The sequence below is a fragment of the Convolutriloba macropyga genome, chromosome 13, assembly GCF_964194025.1.
Source record: "Convolutriloba macropyga chromosome 13, txConMacr16.3, whole genome shotgun sequence".
NCBI lineage: Eukaryota > Metazoa > Xenacoelomorpha > Acoela > Convolutidae > Convolutriloba > Convolutriloba macropyga.
Window position 1 is genome coordinate 31,864,205 of NC_134480.1, and position 16,737 is coordinate 31,880,941.

Consider the following 16,737-nt stretch of genomic DNA (forward strand, 5'->3'; position numbering starts at 1 on the left):
CGATGCAATTTTAGCTTATCAGGGAAGCTATACAACTATTAAATTTTTTTTGTTGCCCCAAGGTTTTTTGTGATCCAATTTATATGTTTCGCGTTTTTTTAGCACGAAAATGTTGTATATCCAAGTTTTGTTAATGATATATTCAAAAGTAATGATGAACACTGCTTTAAATATGATATCAGTTTTATTTTAAACTTTTAAGATTGTGTGAACTAAGGCTCCTGAAAAAATGTCAATAGAGAGGCCTCAGAAATTGTCAATTGATAATCGGTTCACATTAAATTTTAATTCAGGCCTATCAAACAAAATTAAATTTCTTAGAATTTTCAATAATTGATTACAACAAGCTTTTTCAACTTTTTTTAGTTCAACTTATCTCAAGTTTTTGAGGACAAGCGGTGCACAAGTTTAACTTAAAATATTAAAAAATTATGTGAACAAGTCTTTTTTTAGAAAAAAGTAAGAAAAATTTGGACATTTTCAGGAAATATGTGAAAAAAACTCATCCGTTGCGCACGAAATCGAGAGAAAACTAAAATTTCTGTCCGAATTGACTAATGAAGTACTCAAAAACCGGTTGGCGAAGCTTTTCAAGGAAAATGACCGTCGCTAATTTTACTGTGGACGGATAGGCAGAGAAGGTATTTTCAGGAGCTGTGTAGTCTGAGGTACTGGTGCTAAGCGTAACGAAGCATCTTATTTCGACGACAAAAAAGAGGACGCCGACAGAAAAGTATTGCGAGTTGCGGAAGCTGCGCTAAGATAAGGACCCTGAAGACAGTATTACCCCATCAATACAATCCCAAAAGATTGTTCCGGTAAGGAAAAGGCAAGACCTTCGGCAAAATGCAGAGGAGAGCTAGAATCAAGGCAAGGAAGGTGCAACAGACACAGACTGAGGAGGAGCTCTTGAAAAATCGGATTTCGTTGCCCATTCTCTTGAGTTTCTTTCAAGTATGTGCTAGCTGGTGCCAAAGGCGTGACTCATGTATATTTTGAAAAAATCAAACTGTTACAAACTTTATCTTGAATAATTGGAAACCCTAAATAATGTCACCAGCTGCAATAACCGATTTGAGTTTTTAAAACAATGCAATAATAATGATATAATTCCGGATTTTTTGAGGTTTTATAATCTTAAAATTGAAGTTTTTTCTGAACAAGCATTGCGCATATTTCAATCAAAACTCCTGAAACGAGAAGTAAACGGTGCAAAAAAGGCTGTAAAGTGGTCAAGGAAAAGTGAGAAACATACATGAGTAAATTAAGGGAGAATGTGAGACTAGAAAAGATGCGATCCATAAGCAGCATTAGTCGTGAAAAAATGAACAGCTCCGCAATGGACAGCTTGATAAACTGTCATAGAGACAGGATAGACCACTGCGGAAGGGCTCCCACAGTTATGTTGTGGTAATGGATGGCGGTGAACTTCCAAAGTTTGTACATTCTATCTTCGGGACCTAAACACCCTGTGATATACGGGTTTAATGAGGTGCCCTTCATCGCAAACGTTGACAAACTTGTACGTGAATTATGCGAGAAAAGAAACAAAAGATGGGAAGCTTTATGAAATTAAGCAAAAAAGTATCCAAAAATTGAACGCGAAACCCCAGTGCATAGAAGGGTAAAAAAATGCATGATTCTCTAAGAGCTAGGGAATTGGTGGTGGTCCCATTTGACAAAGGCTGCGGTTTCTGTGTGATGAAGAAGTCAGCGTACAGGGAAAAACTTGATGATGTGCCAATCTCGGACTAGTTTCAACAGCCTTCAACAATTGACAAAGCAGAGGAAAATCAGTGACAAATTTCATCAAAGACCCAAAAGATGTCAACTGATTAAAAACAGCAAGATTTTATGACCTAGCACAGATACATAAAAATGATGCACCTCTCCAAACTGTTATTTCAATACCTGGTAGCAGTCACGAAAGCTTGAACAGATTTCTGGCACTGTTTCTCCAGAAACTACCTGGCGCTAACTTTGAAACCAACACGTAAGATGCTAGAAAAACCTAGGAGTGACTCTTTTTTGCATATAATGAGCGGATAATATGTCTTGATGTAAAAGAGTTTGAACAACAACGCGTTGGAGAGGCTCTAGAAGTTTATCGAAGGAAACTGTATTCCAGCAACCAAGCTCCAGAGTTCCTAAGTTCCGAAAAAAATTTATTAAAGCCAGCGGTGACAAATGTTCATTTTAACTTTAACAGGATCTGGTATGTACAATCAGATTGTCTAGCTATAATTGCATCTGCATCCTGGCTGTAATACTAGCAAACGTATGGATAAATTTGTTTGAGGCATCACTGCAACCACCAGAGCTTAGTGAAATCTCTAGATTTGATCAATATGTGAATCGCAAAGACTGCAACCGGAGAGGGACTTTCGGAGGAAAAGAAGTAGAATTTGAATCATGCAAAAATTGAATTCATGCAAAATGCCAAATATTAACCAATGAAAAAAACAACAATATGCTGGATGTTGTTCGGACTTGTAAGTATTGCAGCAACCAACAGACAAAGAGGCGCTTAGAGGGGATGAAATTGTTGAAAATTTATGTGGATGACATTATCTGCAAGTTTTGTGACGACCCTGACAAGTACTTGAAAATTGCAAATTCATTACACAAAAACCTGCAACTTACCTTAAAAAAAGTGAACATGGAAGGGAATTTGGTTTCTCTTGATATCAACGTAAATGTGAGCACAAAAAGTAATATCATCAATCATTTGTATCAAAAACCAACAGACACACGAATGATAATGATATTTCGCAGCTGGATTCTGCTTCAGCATTGGAAAAATGTGATTCAAGGGACGGTTCACAGTGTTTTTAAAGCAACATCTAATTGGTTGACTCTCGATCAGGCGCTTGAAAAGAATAAAACATGCTGGCCAGCAAAATCAAAACCCTGATGAACGGTCTCCAAAAATAGTAAAACAGACTTTAAAAAAGATAATAAATGGCAGTAAAGATCAAACGAAAAAAACACCAAGAAAATATCGAAAAAGTAAAACCAGATCTCATGAAAAACCAACAATTTTTTTTTTCAAAACAGAGGCAACCTTACTCAAAATTTTCAACCTAATTGAAGAAAAAATGCAACTGTCAAGTGGTATTCACCACGCGCATATCATAACGCAAAAGTTAATATAACGCCTCGCCACACTAATATCCTTGTTCGATAGTGGCGGAAATTTTGCACCGCGTTCCGCATTCAATACATTCACAGTTATTTTGTTTTGCAATAAATTTTTTGGTGAAGATTTAGTGGTGTGTTTTTGTAAGGTTTGCAATTTTAAGCTGTGATTTTTTTCAACGCGATGGAGACCTGATCTCCCAGATGGTATATGAAATAAAATGTTATGGATTGGAATCCATCTATGTTGGGCAGACAAGGCGGCATGTTATCACTAGTATATCAGAACATCAAAAGAAGATTTCACAGGTGGGTCAACATCTTGTTAAACGTAGGGTCTCCATGAATGACAATGAATGGAAATATCGGGAAGCCTGTCGCACAGAAGAGAAACTCATGACTATCGAAGCTATATACATCAGCAAGTTGAAAGCGGGACTAAAAACACTGGATGAATTTGGGGACAACAACTCACGCTAAAATTTTAGTTCAAATGATAATTTTGACTTGGGAAAGTTAAACTGGGCAAAAAAAACATTTTGTGCATGACGAAAATTGTTGTTCTAAACGAGAATAACTCTAGGCAAAATTTGCAAAACCTGCACAAGAGGGATACTTAGGGTTAGGGCAAGTTTGGAATTACCCTAGAAATACAAAAACATGGCCAATGTCAAATAATCCGGAATAGAAGTTTTTTTTTAAAGAAATTGTTAACAGCTGGAAATATGAGTTGTAAATAAGCCTAACACTGTATAAATAAAAAACAATTTCGATTTATTTTTTTAAAAAAATTCCTAGATTTGTTTAAATTGATGTCTCAGACAAATGTGAAATTATGTTCATTTTATCCTTTAACTGTTTGTGAAACACTTTTAACCTGGCGATGATTGTGAAGTTTGAAAACGTTTGTTTTGAATATCAAAAGCTTTTTTAAATCGACATTTGGGTTTCTTTTACTCAACATGAACGGATTTCCAGGAATTGCAGCCATCTCTATGTTCTTACAATAGATGGAGTTGAACAGCCGAATTCGCTCTGAAAGTCTTACCGTTAGTTCCAAAGCAAATGTCCGGAGACCAATTTAATGAGATTATCTTCTTCGCAGATGTAGACAGAATAGTTTGTGAGTCACGGAAGAACAACGCCGACGGTTAAAAGTTCTTTGAGGTAGAATTACCTGCGGAGTGGTGTGCAAAAAATATTCATGAGAGAACGGTGAAAAAAAGTTTTAAAGGGTTCAAGAATTTTCAGAAGATATAAAAGTACTAGCAGTTACCAATTTAAGAACTGAGACAGGATGTGGATTGCGTGTAACCAAAATGACAAAAAACTGAAATTAAAAAATTATTATTGACAATCAATTTGAATCACATAGTGGGGAAATTCTTGATCTATACTTTTAATCCCAGGAACTTTTTTCATATTAGACCTCATCAGGGGCTCGGGGCAACTGGATTGCAACCTGAAAGACTTATGAATTCGATAAAGAACAAGCATGAAAATATTGGTTCGCCTCACCTTGTTGTCTCAGTACCAGTAGGAGTTACGAGAATCCCAATGATTGTCTTTCTCCATTTTTCACAAAGATACAGCGTGTAAACTTTGAAGTATTCAAAAAGATTCCAGAGCCACTGTTTAATCTATCACTTTGGAGAAAAGAAATCAACATCCTTTGACTTGAAAAGTCTTCAATCCAAAGTACTTGCAGAAAAAGCGATTGAAAAAGCTCTTAAAGACATGTATTCCCGTGCTGAGGTTGCACAGATTACGGGTTCTGAAAAAAATCCCGTTCGAGAATAGCCGTAACGAATGAGTTTTGAGGCTGCTCAAGATTATCAGTGGAATTCAATCTTCACAGCTTGATTCTTTTGCCTGATATCAAATCTAATTCAATGCACATCATTGCTTTCGACTTTATCATTTATCAAACATAAATAAATAGGAAAAGAGATTTTAAGAAAGATTTTCAAAAAAGAACTATCTGATGAACGTTTTTGAACTCTGAGTTCATCGTTAGGATAAAGAGAAAAAAAAGCTGAAGTGAAAAGCCAGAAAATAAAATACAAATCACTAAAAATCCACACATTCAAGGAAAATAAAAACAAAATTTTACATATCTACAGTCGTAATTACAAAGTTTTACATCTGCTTACATTTTTGTTTTCGACTTGATGTTGCAGATGCATATCGACATTTTTAAGCAAAAGCATGCATAAATCACAATAAATTTACTTCGTTTTGTTCAATTGTAAAACTGAAAATTTTGTTTTGTAACGCGTCTCTCTTTCAATTTGGAATTTCATCTCCAAACTAAGCTTTCAGTGTCAACTTTCGTGTTCGGTATTCGTCGCGCGTGTTGATGGCGGTTTCAATTTTCGTTTATAAAGAGCGTCCAGCGTCACTATTTTAGATTTGTTGCCGCACAGGTCTGATATCTTCCACTGGAAAGCTGTTTTGTCACCGTTGCCTTCAGTTGCGTTTATTCCCATCGGTGAGACCGGCTTGACATGCTCTGCAAATTTGGTGGTAATATGTCCGCATGTCTGTCCTATATAGATGGATTTGCATCCATTAAAAGTGAGTTCATAAACCACGTGGGACTTCAGGTTTTATCAAAGCTAGACGTAAGGCTAGGTAAACAGCTTTTAAGTTTTTGAGCGGTGAAAATTGTCTGTACAGGATGAATTTTGTTCGGATTCTTTACATTTTCAATGGAATTGTTGCCCATGTACTGTAATGTACATTGTTGTTTCTCAGTATTTTTCTGTTTTTTAAAGGCTACGCCAGGGTTATATCTGTTTTTTTAGTTCTTTCATTCCCAGCTGGTTAATTGTATCCCTGACTATTTTCCCTACCCAATGCCGAGGATAATGATTACGTTCCCAAATTTTTTCAATTTTGATCAATGCTTCATGGAGCGCTTCCCGATTGCTAGCGCTCCTGAATAGGCGCTGAATTGTACCGTGTAATATGCTTTTCTTATGTTGAAGGGGTGCACAGCTAAGATAGTTCAAAATTGTTCCATTATCTGATGGTTTTTGATACCTTGTGCAAAAAATTGTAACCTCCGGTTGTGCGTTAATTGACAAGCCCTGAAATGGCAAGCTGTTTTGTCATCCGTTGTTTCCAATGTGAAATGAAGATATGGATGGAGTTTACTGACCTTATCTAACAACTTTTTGGTGTTAACTCTAACTGTTCTCACAATATCGTTGCCAGATCTTAGAAAACATTTTGTTATGGACGAACGGTTAATGTCAGTCATATCATTTTTTCAGCAGAATGAGCACAACCAGAATTAGTTTGCCTGCTATCATATTCTGTGTCGCTGACATTTTGCTTGGAACCATCTATTGCAAATTTCACACTCAACACCCCTGGAACGTGCAGTTACACGGTATTCACGTTTGCGACAGGTGCTCAATTGTGCGTTGGTTTTACATTTGAGTGTCTGTAATTTAAATTGTAGCTCCCACGATTTCATCCAAAGATTCGCCAAAATCACTGCAAAGGACGCTCTCATTGCAAACCTGTCTTTTTGACAGTGCCAACTTTAATTGCTCTTGAAATGGACGTTTATGACGCCTAATTCAAGCAGACATTTCATTGTTGTTGTAAGTATGTCTGGTTTATTGTCCCTAGCATAAAATGATCCCAGGGCAATGTTAATGGGTTTCTTTATGGGAACGTTGGTGTATGAACTTTTTACATCTACCTAAGACTTTTTCATTTTTTTTCAAGTTTTATTTAGTCCAGAGTCTTTCTTGCGTCATTGGCGTTAGTTTTTATGTTTGCTCACTCAATCTTTTGGAAAAAAGTTATAAAGGTTATGGTAACAATTTCCCGGGATAGAGAGAAGAGGTCTCAGAGGGGTTTCACTTTAGCTAATCATTAAAATTTTGGCGGTTGTGTTCCGGTGGACCTTATAGCTTCGTAAACCTGAACCGGTATCTTCCTTTTTTCCTCATATCCAAAAGTTCTTCGTTTAGTTCTTTTTCATTTTTCAATACGCTATTATCACTTCTCTTTCCAAGTTTCCTGAACTGTTCGCAATCTACTATCTTTTCCAGTTTTTGTTCCAGCTTTTTCCAGTTTTTTTTTGTGTCATGAAAGTTGTTCCATTTTTTTTTTGTTATTAAAAAGAACACGTGCGCAGAAAAACTGGAAAAAGAACTAGATTGCAAGCAGTACATGAAACTTGAAAAGTGTTCTGATAATATGGTAATGGAAAATGAAAAGGAATTAAACAAAGAAACTTTGGATATGAGGAAAAGATAGAAGATACCGATTAAGGTTTACGAAGTTTTAAGGTCTACCGGAGCACAAGCGGCAATCAAGTATGGATTAGCTAAGGTACACAAAAAAGTAACCCCTCTCAGACCTGTTCTTTCTGTGCCGGGAAGTTGTTACCATAACCTTAACAAAATTCAAACATTCTTTTTCCAAAAGATTAAAGGAGAAAATATAGAAACTAACACCAATGACTCTAGCTCTGGAGGAAATAAAATTTGAGAAAGGTGAACCAATTTTATAATTGGATGAATAGGGTGTCCCAAAAAGATGAAATAAGCTAAGGTTCCAAAAGCCACAGGTTGGAGTTCAAAGGTCAAAGTTCAATTTCAAAACATGTAGAAAAAATTAATGAATAGAAGCTTAATGGGAAAAACGTTGACATTCAAATGATCAACTTGATGCTCACTTGCATGTTTTTGACGTTTTCGAACGTTCGCTTTTTTCTTCTTTATGGGACAGACGATGAAAAGTTTATACACCAACGTTCCCGTAAAGGAAGCCATTAACATTGCCCTGGGATCGTTTTATGCTAGGGACAATAAACCAGACATAACTGGACTAACAATGAAACTTCTGCTTGAATTAGCCGTCACAAACGTCCATTTCAAAAGCAATGGAGATTGGCACTGTCAGAAAGACGGTTTGGCAATGATTGTGTCCTTTGCAGTGATTTTGGCGAACCTCTGGCTGAAATCGTGGGAGCCACAATTTAAATTACAGACACCTAAATGTAAAAGCAACGCACAATTGAGCGCCTGTCGCAATTGCGAACACCGTGTAACTGCACGTTCCAGGGGTGTTGAGTGTGAAATTTTCAATAGATGGTTCCACGCAAAATGTCAGCGAATCAGTCACACAGAACATGATAGTATGAAAAACCAGTTCTGGTGTTGCTCATTCTGCCGTGAAAATGCTATGACTAAATATAAATAGGATCGATTCTGTTCCCCCAGTGTTTTTTATGACCCCCAGTTACAAATTATATGTTTTAAAAGAGCAAGTTACGATGTAAGAAATTAGCACGTGCGCGGGAGGGGGGGTCATAAAAGATTTATGATTACTAAGCCGGGGGGAGGGCGAAACAATAGATCCAATATATAACTCTTCAGTGCTATATAACTCAAAATTTATAAATGGCTGCATAAAAAACACTGGGGCAACAATAAATATACCAAAACTAAGCAAATTTTTAGGATGCCCAATGAGAACTGCTGAGAAGAGCAGGCAGTTTTTTGAAAGCAAGAATTTCCCTTGCAATTCAAGTCGGCAATGCTTCTATTGTGCTGGGAACTTAATGAGAAGGAAGTTTTTTTGATGAAATTTATTTGTGGCTTCTGGCACGTTTTTTTCTTTTTGGTTTTTAAATTCATTTTCTGATTGATTTTTCTTAATTGAATTTGTTTACTATTAATTTTAAAATTAAGGTTAAATTTAAAATTGAATTTTAAAAAATAATAAGTGGCGGTAAAGACCAATTAAGAACAACACCAAAAGAGCATCAAAAAAGCAAGACTAAATCTAATGATAAGCCAACTATTTTTCTACAATACAGAGGCAACCTCACTCAAAACTTCGCAAGCAAATTGAAGAAACTATGCGAGTTGCAAGTAGTTTTTACAACGCGAAAATTAAGATCGTGCCTCCCCACCTTGAAATCATCCTTTGATAGAGATCTGAAATCCCACGTGGTATATGAAATTAAATGTAATGGATGCGGATCCATCTATGTTGGGCAAACAAGCCGGCATGTTACCACAAGGATAACAGAACATCAAAAGAAGGATTCACAGGTGGGTCAACATCTAGTTGAATGTCGTGGCGCCACGAATGACATTGAATGGAGAATTCTGGACGCCTGTCGGTCAGTAGAAAAACTAATGATCATCGAAGCTATATATATCAGCAAGCTGAAGCCGGCACTAAACACACGCGACGAATATAGGGGGAGGGAACTCACGCTAAAATATTAGTTCAAATCATATTTTTGACTAAATGAGAATGCATAGGGCAAAAAACATTTTGTGCATGACAAAACGAAATTTGCAAAACCTCCACAAGAGGGATACTTATGGTTAGGGCAAATTCGGAATAACCCTAAAAATACAAGAACATGGACAAAATCGAAAAATCCGGAATAGGAATGTTTTTAAGTAAATTGATAACAGATGTAAATATGTGTTGTAAATAGGCTAAATATTGTATATAAGGAAAAATTTTCGATTGAATTTTTTAGAATGTTTCCTAGAATTGTTTTAATTGTCATCTCAGACAAATGTAAATACATATTCATTTTATCTTTTAACAATTTGTAAAACAGTTTTAACCTGACGATGAACGTAAAGTTCGAAAACGTTTGTTTTAAGTATTGGAAGTAATTTTAATTTGACAAATTGGTTTCTTTTACATTGAATTTTAGTTTTAGGTATAATCTATTTTATAATTAATCGTGTGATCGATTTCTTCAGTACGTTCTTGTATTCTCTGTCCTCCCCTATTGTACGGCTGGGCTTTAAGTGATGTCACCCCAGTTTGTGACAAAGCTAAGTAGAGGTGATACCAAGAATACTGCCTGAAAAAACTATATAAGGCGCATTATCTGAAGATGTGTAAACTGCATCTTCCGCCAAAAGCTGGCAATTTTGGACAACTAAATGGGAACGAAAATTTGAGGAACGAAGCGATCTACAAATCTTACTCGACTATTAGAGTGTACATCAGATGGCCTCTCTGTCTACATTTTGGGCTTTTTTTAGACATTATGACTTCCTTCAGAGTCCCTCAAAGCAAGTATAGGCATGTTTTTTCCACAGCGTCCAAACGCGAAAACTCCTACGAAGGATTTCGCTATACAAAGAGTTCATGCGACAACCCTCTCTGTGCTGCCAACCCTAAGTTTCTAGCTTTCTGCATTGATTGCGGAGGTGGTGGAGCATTCCAGGTTTGTTATGTTTGTTTTGGCTCGCACATGGAGGACGCTTATTTTTCACCGGATATAGTTAAATAGTGATCGCAAATTATTTGCGCAGGGTTCAGTCTGTTGAGAAAATTGCAAATAAGTAATGGCAACAACAGCATACCGATGGAGACAAGGTCTAAAGATCAGATCTGGCCAACTTAACGTTTGAAAGGTCATGTAGCGTACTTGTAAGCGCGTCATGCAGGTGCGTTATTTTGTGACCCCAACTAACGTAACTTGCAAGCTGGATAGTGCAGTAATGATTATATAGCGTTTAGTTAATTCCTTCAGCGAGTCAATTCAACCAATGCATTAATGGATTCGAATCGATTTCAAAATTTAAAGAAAAATTCTGCCCCTCCAAGTATTTTTCCGGTTCACAAAGGGTCGGGACATATTTTAAACAGTTGACAGGAAACTGATTTTAATTCCGTAATTTCCGTATTTACTGTGGCAATTTTTAGGTAATTCCTCTGAGCAAAGTCGGACGGATGACAGCAACCTATCCGCGTTTTGATGCTCACAGTGGTGACATCTTAGACATTCAGTTCAACCCCTTTGACGACAACATGATCGCTACTTGCTCTGATGATACCACAGTCAAAGTTTGGGAAATTCCGGAAGGTGAAAGATTAGATTTACCCGAGGTTTATTAGAGCTCAATTTGTCGCGCAACCAGAAACTGGGTGTTTTTTTTTCTTGTAGTATGAATTTTAGTGTGCCCTATATCGTATTTTAGTTAATGCCTCGAGGTGAAAAATTCTCTACCTGAATATGCACTATTTCAGAAACATTGCGTGGATTTAGCATATATTCGAGTTTGGAATACGACCCCAATCAGAATTTTTCACTGCTGTTATATGTCACTCTAGACTTTGAACGCTAGGATAACACGACTCATTTTCCGCATTGGATAGATAGCCGAGCAAATGTATTACATGTATTTTGTTTGTTGAATCACTCGAAGGATCTGTATTTATGCGAATTTTGTAATTTACCTTTTTCAAAATTCTAGGCGAGATGAGGCAATCGGTTGGTGAGCCATATTGCGAACTGGCAGGACATCAAAAGAAAGTGCAACTAATCGAATGGCATCCAGTGGCTGCCAATGTAATCCTTTCTGCAGGAGTTGACAACGTCATCCTCATTTGGAATGTGTTAATGAGCGAGGTCATGTTTCATGTCGAAGTTCCTGAACAGGTAATCAACATCTGGTTTTGTGCAGCTTTTGTAAAGACTAATTGTAGTAGTAGCAGTAAAAAGCTCAATGGTTGTACAGTTTACTATCATTAGGCATAAACAATATGGAATTTGTCAAATATCTACAAACATATAATGGCCATATACCAGAATGGAAAGAATTAAATCTGTTCTAAGAAAAAATCGGAAGAATGAGGACTTCGTAGTTAATCACAGGATCCAACATATGAAACAATCTGAGTTATTGAGCTTTTTTACTGTCATTTGGTTTTCCAGGCATTTCCGCATCTGATGTGATAATTTCATGGTCATGTGTCAATTATGAAAGCTGAACAGGGGATTTTTCTCGGATATTGTGAAATAATTGTCAGAAGTGATTTGTTGTCTTGATGTTTTAAATTTAATTGGTGCTATAAATGAGAGCGAGAGCAAAGAGCACGACAACTTTATGAAGTGACTCAGTTTAAGTTTTATACAAATATAGGTAAAGCACTGCAATTTCCATTTTGATTTGGTTCTTTGACATGCGAATCCGTCAGAATTTCGAAAGACCGAATTTGACCGAAACTATCAATTTCTTTCGTAAGCACGAGTTTGTTGATAGGTGTTTTCTGTGAGCTGGACATGGAACGGGAAGTACTTCGCAACCTCATCCAAAGACCTCTACATCCGACTGTATGATCCCAGGAAGAAAGACGGAGATCAGATGATTCAGATCACCAGAGAGAAAGCACACGAGGGCAAAAAACAGATGCAAGTCAAATGTCTCCAGGATGACAGACTCGTGAGTGCTCCTTTGGTTTACTATCAAACACAGAGTGTACTTATTGTTAAAGTCTACGTGTATTTTTTTAATAGTCGAATCGCTTTATCTTGTTTCATTAATTCAGCACGGACAATTTTTTTTTCCAAGTTGGCTTTTTGGTCGCCACGAGGCAGGCGTTCCCTATAAATTCTCTTGTTCAAAGTAAAGCTGAGCTGCCAAAAATGTAAAAGCCAATTTGTTGCGAGCAGTATTGAGCAACTTGTATTGTCATATCTAAATTTTGGGGGCCTCGGAGTGACTGTTTTCGGATACTGAAATTACGAAGAATATTTTATTTTTTTCCTTTGTATTATAGCCGCGAAGCGATAACGAGGCTAATATTGATAACGAGGCTCATTGTGTTTTTTTTACAATTGAAGCAATTTGAATTATATTGGGGCGGTCTCTTAAAATGCCTGTTCATTGTTCATACTTTCATGGGTTTTGGATTCAAATTTAAGTGATGATTTTGGTCATGCTGAAACAGGAAGCGGAGCGAAAAAATGAGTGGTTTTGCGGTGTAAAATATGTGTGTGAAAAGTAGAAGAATTAGGAAATGGTGTTTGAACAAAACAATCGTCTGTTTAAATGTTGAGTTTGATTAATTGCTCTCAAACTTTGTAGTAATTATTTTTAGTCCTGTTGGTCTTTTTTTAATGCAATTTTTCGCTTTACCGATTTTTCGTCTGACCCATTTGACTTTTCGTCCTTAAAAACGTGATAAACAGGTAGCGCCCAGCGGGCATTAAGTTTCTTTAGGGGCCCTTAGCCGCGTTTAGTAGCACGTCGAGTTCTTAATGTGGTGAAGCTACAGGAAAGGCCCTAGTTAAAGGTTAAAAGGTCATTTTTAGGAGTTTTTGAGCCCAAAATGTTGCTATTTCCTGTTTTTTGTCGTCATTTTTGAATTTTTTTTGGTTCGAGGAGTTTAAAATTGAGGAGGGTTCAAGTTGATAAAGGTCTTTTGCAAGACATAATTACTTTTTATGACCATTTTAAGAGCTATATGTTTTGCTAATCCAAACAAAAACACGCAAGTTTATACTAATTTATATAATTTTTTTCAAGCTTTTTGAAAATTTTGTGTTAATTTTTGAGTTTTCAGCGCTAGGTGTCAAAGAATTTCCTCTAGGGTTTGATAATAGGTTACTGCATAGTTTGTAGATGTAGTGGAATGTTCTTCAAGATTTGAATATCACGAATTTTGGAGTTTTTTTTGTCAAAACTTGCAATTTCAATTTTTCTCACATTTTTTGTCAGTATTTAGGTTTTATCAGCGACAGGGGTCAGAAAACCTCCGTTAGGGTTTGATAATAAGTTATTAAATTTTTTTGGCCATGGAATAGTTTTCAACTTTTTAATATTACAAAATTTTGCAACTTTTATGATAAAACTTAAGTTTTTATTCAAGTTTTTTTGTTGGTTTTGTCATTTTTCAGATTCCTCCAGCCGCAAGAGCCAAGGAACCTCCTCAAGGGTTTGACAATAAGTTACTGTTTATTTGGTAGATGTAATGAATTGTTTTTCAAGTTTTAAACATCACGAATTCCAGTATTTTTTTTTGACGAAACTTGCTTTTTGTTTTCAATTTTTTTATTGGTATTTTTTTGTCGTTTTTCGAGGTTTTTCAGCTCCAGGGGCCAACAAACTTCCTTTAGGTTTTTATTATAAATTACTGGAAAATGTTCATTGGCCATTGATTGGTGTTAAACTTTTTAATATCACAAATTTTAGCAATTTTTCAATAAAATTTGCCATATTCAAGTTCGTCATTTTTTAGGTTTTGACATCCTCAAAAGCCAAGGAAACTCCTCTAGGGTTTGACAATAGGTTACTGTATATTTTCCAGATGTAATGCAATGTTTTTCAATCACGAATTAAAGCTTTTTTAAAAATTTTGTTGTAAAATTTTTGATTTCAATTTTTTTCCTGCACCAGGGGCCCAGGAACCTCCTCCAAGGTTTGATAAAACTACTGAATAGTTTGTAGAGTTACTGGAATGGTTATCAACAATTGAATGGCCCGAGTTTTAGCAATTTTAATATAATTCAACTTTTCCTAAAACTTATAATATTCCAACTTTATGGGTCTTTGTGAGCCAGTGAAATTTTTTAAGGCTTGGAATAGGGATTCTGGATAGTCTCTCGAGAAAATTAAATGGTATTAATATTAATAAAAAATATTAATAAAACAAAGTTTGCAGTTTTTTTGAATATTTTTGTCCTTTTCTGAGTTTAACGATCATTATTTTCCAACTAAACTTTTTAAGTCTTGCAGATGGGTTACATGACAGAACTCCGGAGACAAAAATTGGTTTTGATCATTTCTCTCAATGAGAAATCTGGAAACATTTTCTTTTAATTGTCCAATCTCAGTTTTTTCTATATGATTTAATTACTGACAAGGCTAAAGAACTAGAAATTGAGTCGAATCTCATGGAAACTATTCCTGGATCTCTCTCTCTCTCTCTCCCTCCTCTCCTCTCCCTCTCTCTATCTAACGGTCGGAGTTTCCTCCATTCTCTTGCTCGTTCATGATTTATCTCTCTCTCACCTTAACTCTTTTGTTGATGCCGCACTTCAGCTCCTTTTATGTGACGTGATGCCATCATCCATTACCCTCACCTCAAGCCCCCTTCAATTAATCTGAAACCAGCCTCACTTAACCGTTGCCAGCTTCTGACGAGGCTAACCTCTCACCGGTCGTTTGAGAGTAATTCGCCCGACGTTAGTCGGTTATGTTTTCCGAATTTTTAGCTTTCCGAGTTTTATGTTTTTTTTTCCTGAATATTTTTTTGAAATTCAATTATAGTCATTTCGAGATGTATGTTTACTTTATTTGATAAAAATCATTTGAATTGTAAAGCAGGAGATGTGCTGATATGTTTAGTTGCTCACGAACGAATTGTCTCTTTTATGCTATGTTTTTGCTGGAACATTTTTGTGGTTTTCTAGAACATTCTTTGAATTCTCGAGAGGTTTGCAAGCGCGAGATCTTCATTCATGAGTGTTCTAAGATGATCTTGTTTTGATATAAAGTTCGTTGTTAAAAGCGATTTTGAGCGGAGGGAAATCAAAGACGTTTTAGCTGAGTGGTGAAGATGTCAGACTGCGAACATGGAGGTCAGTGGTTTTTTTGCACCCATAAAATTTTTCAATCTACATTAAAATGCCCCGCCTGTCGTTCGAGAGAAAGTCATCCGACGTTAGTCGGTTGTTTCTTTTAGTTCATCGTCTTCCTCGATAATTCTCGACATTTGATTTCTTGTTAAGTGATTTCTACTGTTATGCAGATCATTTTGTGTGCGTGACGTCATTTGTTACTCACTCTTGCGTCAGCTTTTAGGTCAGTTTTATGAGAAGTTTTTTTTAACTTAACTCTCTCGAAGTAAATGACTGCTGCACTAAGTTGATGAAGTTTAATTTGTAGCTACATTAACTATTAAAAATGAATGGAGGGCACCTAAAGTGGGCCCTGAACTTTAGTGCTCTAATAGTTCTAATCTTGAACATCTAAAATTAACAGGGCTCTTTCCTCTGAACTTGGCGTTGCTCATGTACAGAAGAGTTTTGAGATTGATAGGCTATCAATTTCTTTTCTGTAGCTTGTTTTGATTTCAGTGGAGGTCTATCGCGGCCATTTTCTGGCAATCTGCTTGTAACACAGTCATTCTATATTACTACTGCATTTCAAGAAGAAAGTAATTTGGCTGTTTTATCTCATTTTTCGTGTTATGTTTTTGGCGACTTTTGTGTTCAATGCCTTAAATAACTGCAGCAGTTGTTTTGTAGTTAACCTCAACTCAGATAATTTCATAACCAGTCATATCAATCTGTTTTTGATCAAACAAACCGTTGAGCTATTTTTGCTTCGGCAATATACTCTCCTCAAATCGAGCTGAATCAAATCAGGTTAATTGATTTTTGACTCCCCTCATTGGACAGTGTGCATCCTAAGAAGCTTAGTCACCTCTAATGGACTGACTGACGTCTCAGCAAGCTTTTCTTTATTTTTGTGAGCAATGTTATCGCTGATTGCAATCCTAATTTGCTGCCTGACTGATTCCGGCTCTTCCACGAATATTTCCAACGAGCTTAATGTCCATTTCACTGCTCTTTTGAGATAACTGCTTAATCTTTTGGGGTCCGGCAACATCTGTCGCCTAACCACTGGTCCTCGCGGGTTCATTTTTAGCTCGCAAAGGAAATTACGTTTATGCTGACATTATTTTATCTCTGACATCACTGATGTTCACGTGACACAATATTGCTGGAATTATGACAAGAAACTGCATGGTGGCCAAGAGTATCTAATATGTTAGACTTACAACAGGGACAATGCTTTCCAT

At 36.4% G+C, this 16,737-nt stretch overlaps 2 protein-coding genes across 2 annotated transcripts in view; one reads left to right on the forward strand and one right to left on the reverse strand.

Moving 5' to 3' along the window:
• LOC142351907 (coronin-6-like) overlaps positions 1-16,737 on the forward strand; it is a 560,192-nt gene that overhangs the window by 527,412 nt on the left and 16,043 nt on the right. The window contains exons 2-5 of the mRNA XM_075404165.1: positions 10,182-10,369; positions 10,852-11,011; positions 11,403-11,587; positions 12,192-12,371. Of these exons, the coding sequence (XP_075260280.1) occupies positions 10,190-10,369; positions 10,852-11,011; positions 11,403-11,587; positions 12,192-12,371 (705 nt within the window). The 5' untranslated portion in view covers positions 10,182-10,189. The remainder of the gene's footprint in view (positions 1-10,181; positions 10,370-10,851; positions 11,012-11,402; positions 11,588-12,191; positions 12,372-16,737) is intronic.
• Positions 1-16,737, reverse strand: part of LOC142351909 (26S proteasome non-ATPase regulatory subunit 5-like) — a 225,450-nt gene that overhangs the window by 82,711 nt on the left and 126,002 nt on the right. The window lies entirely within an intron of this gene.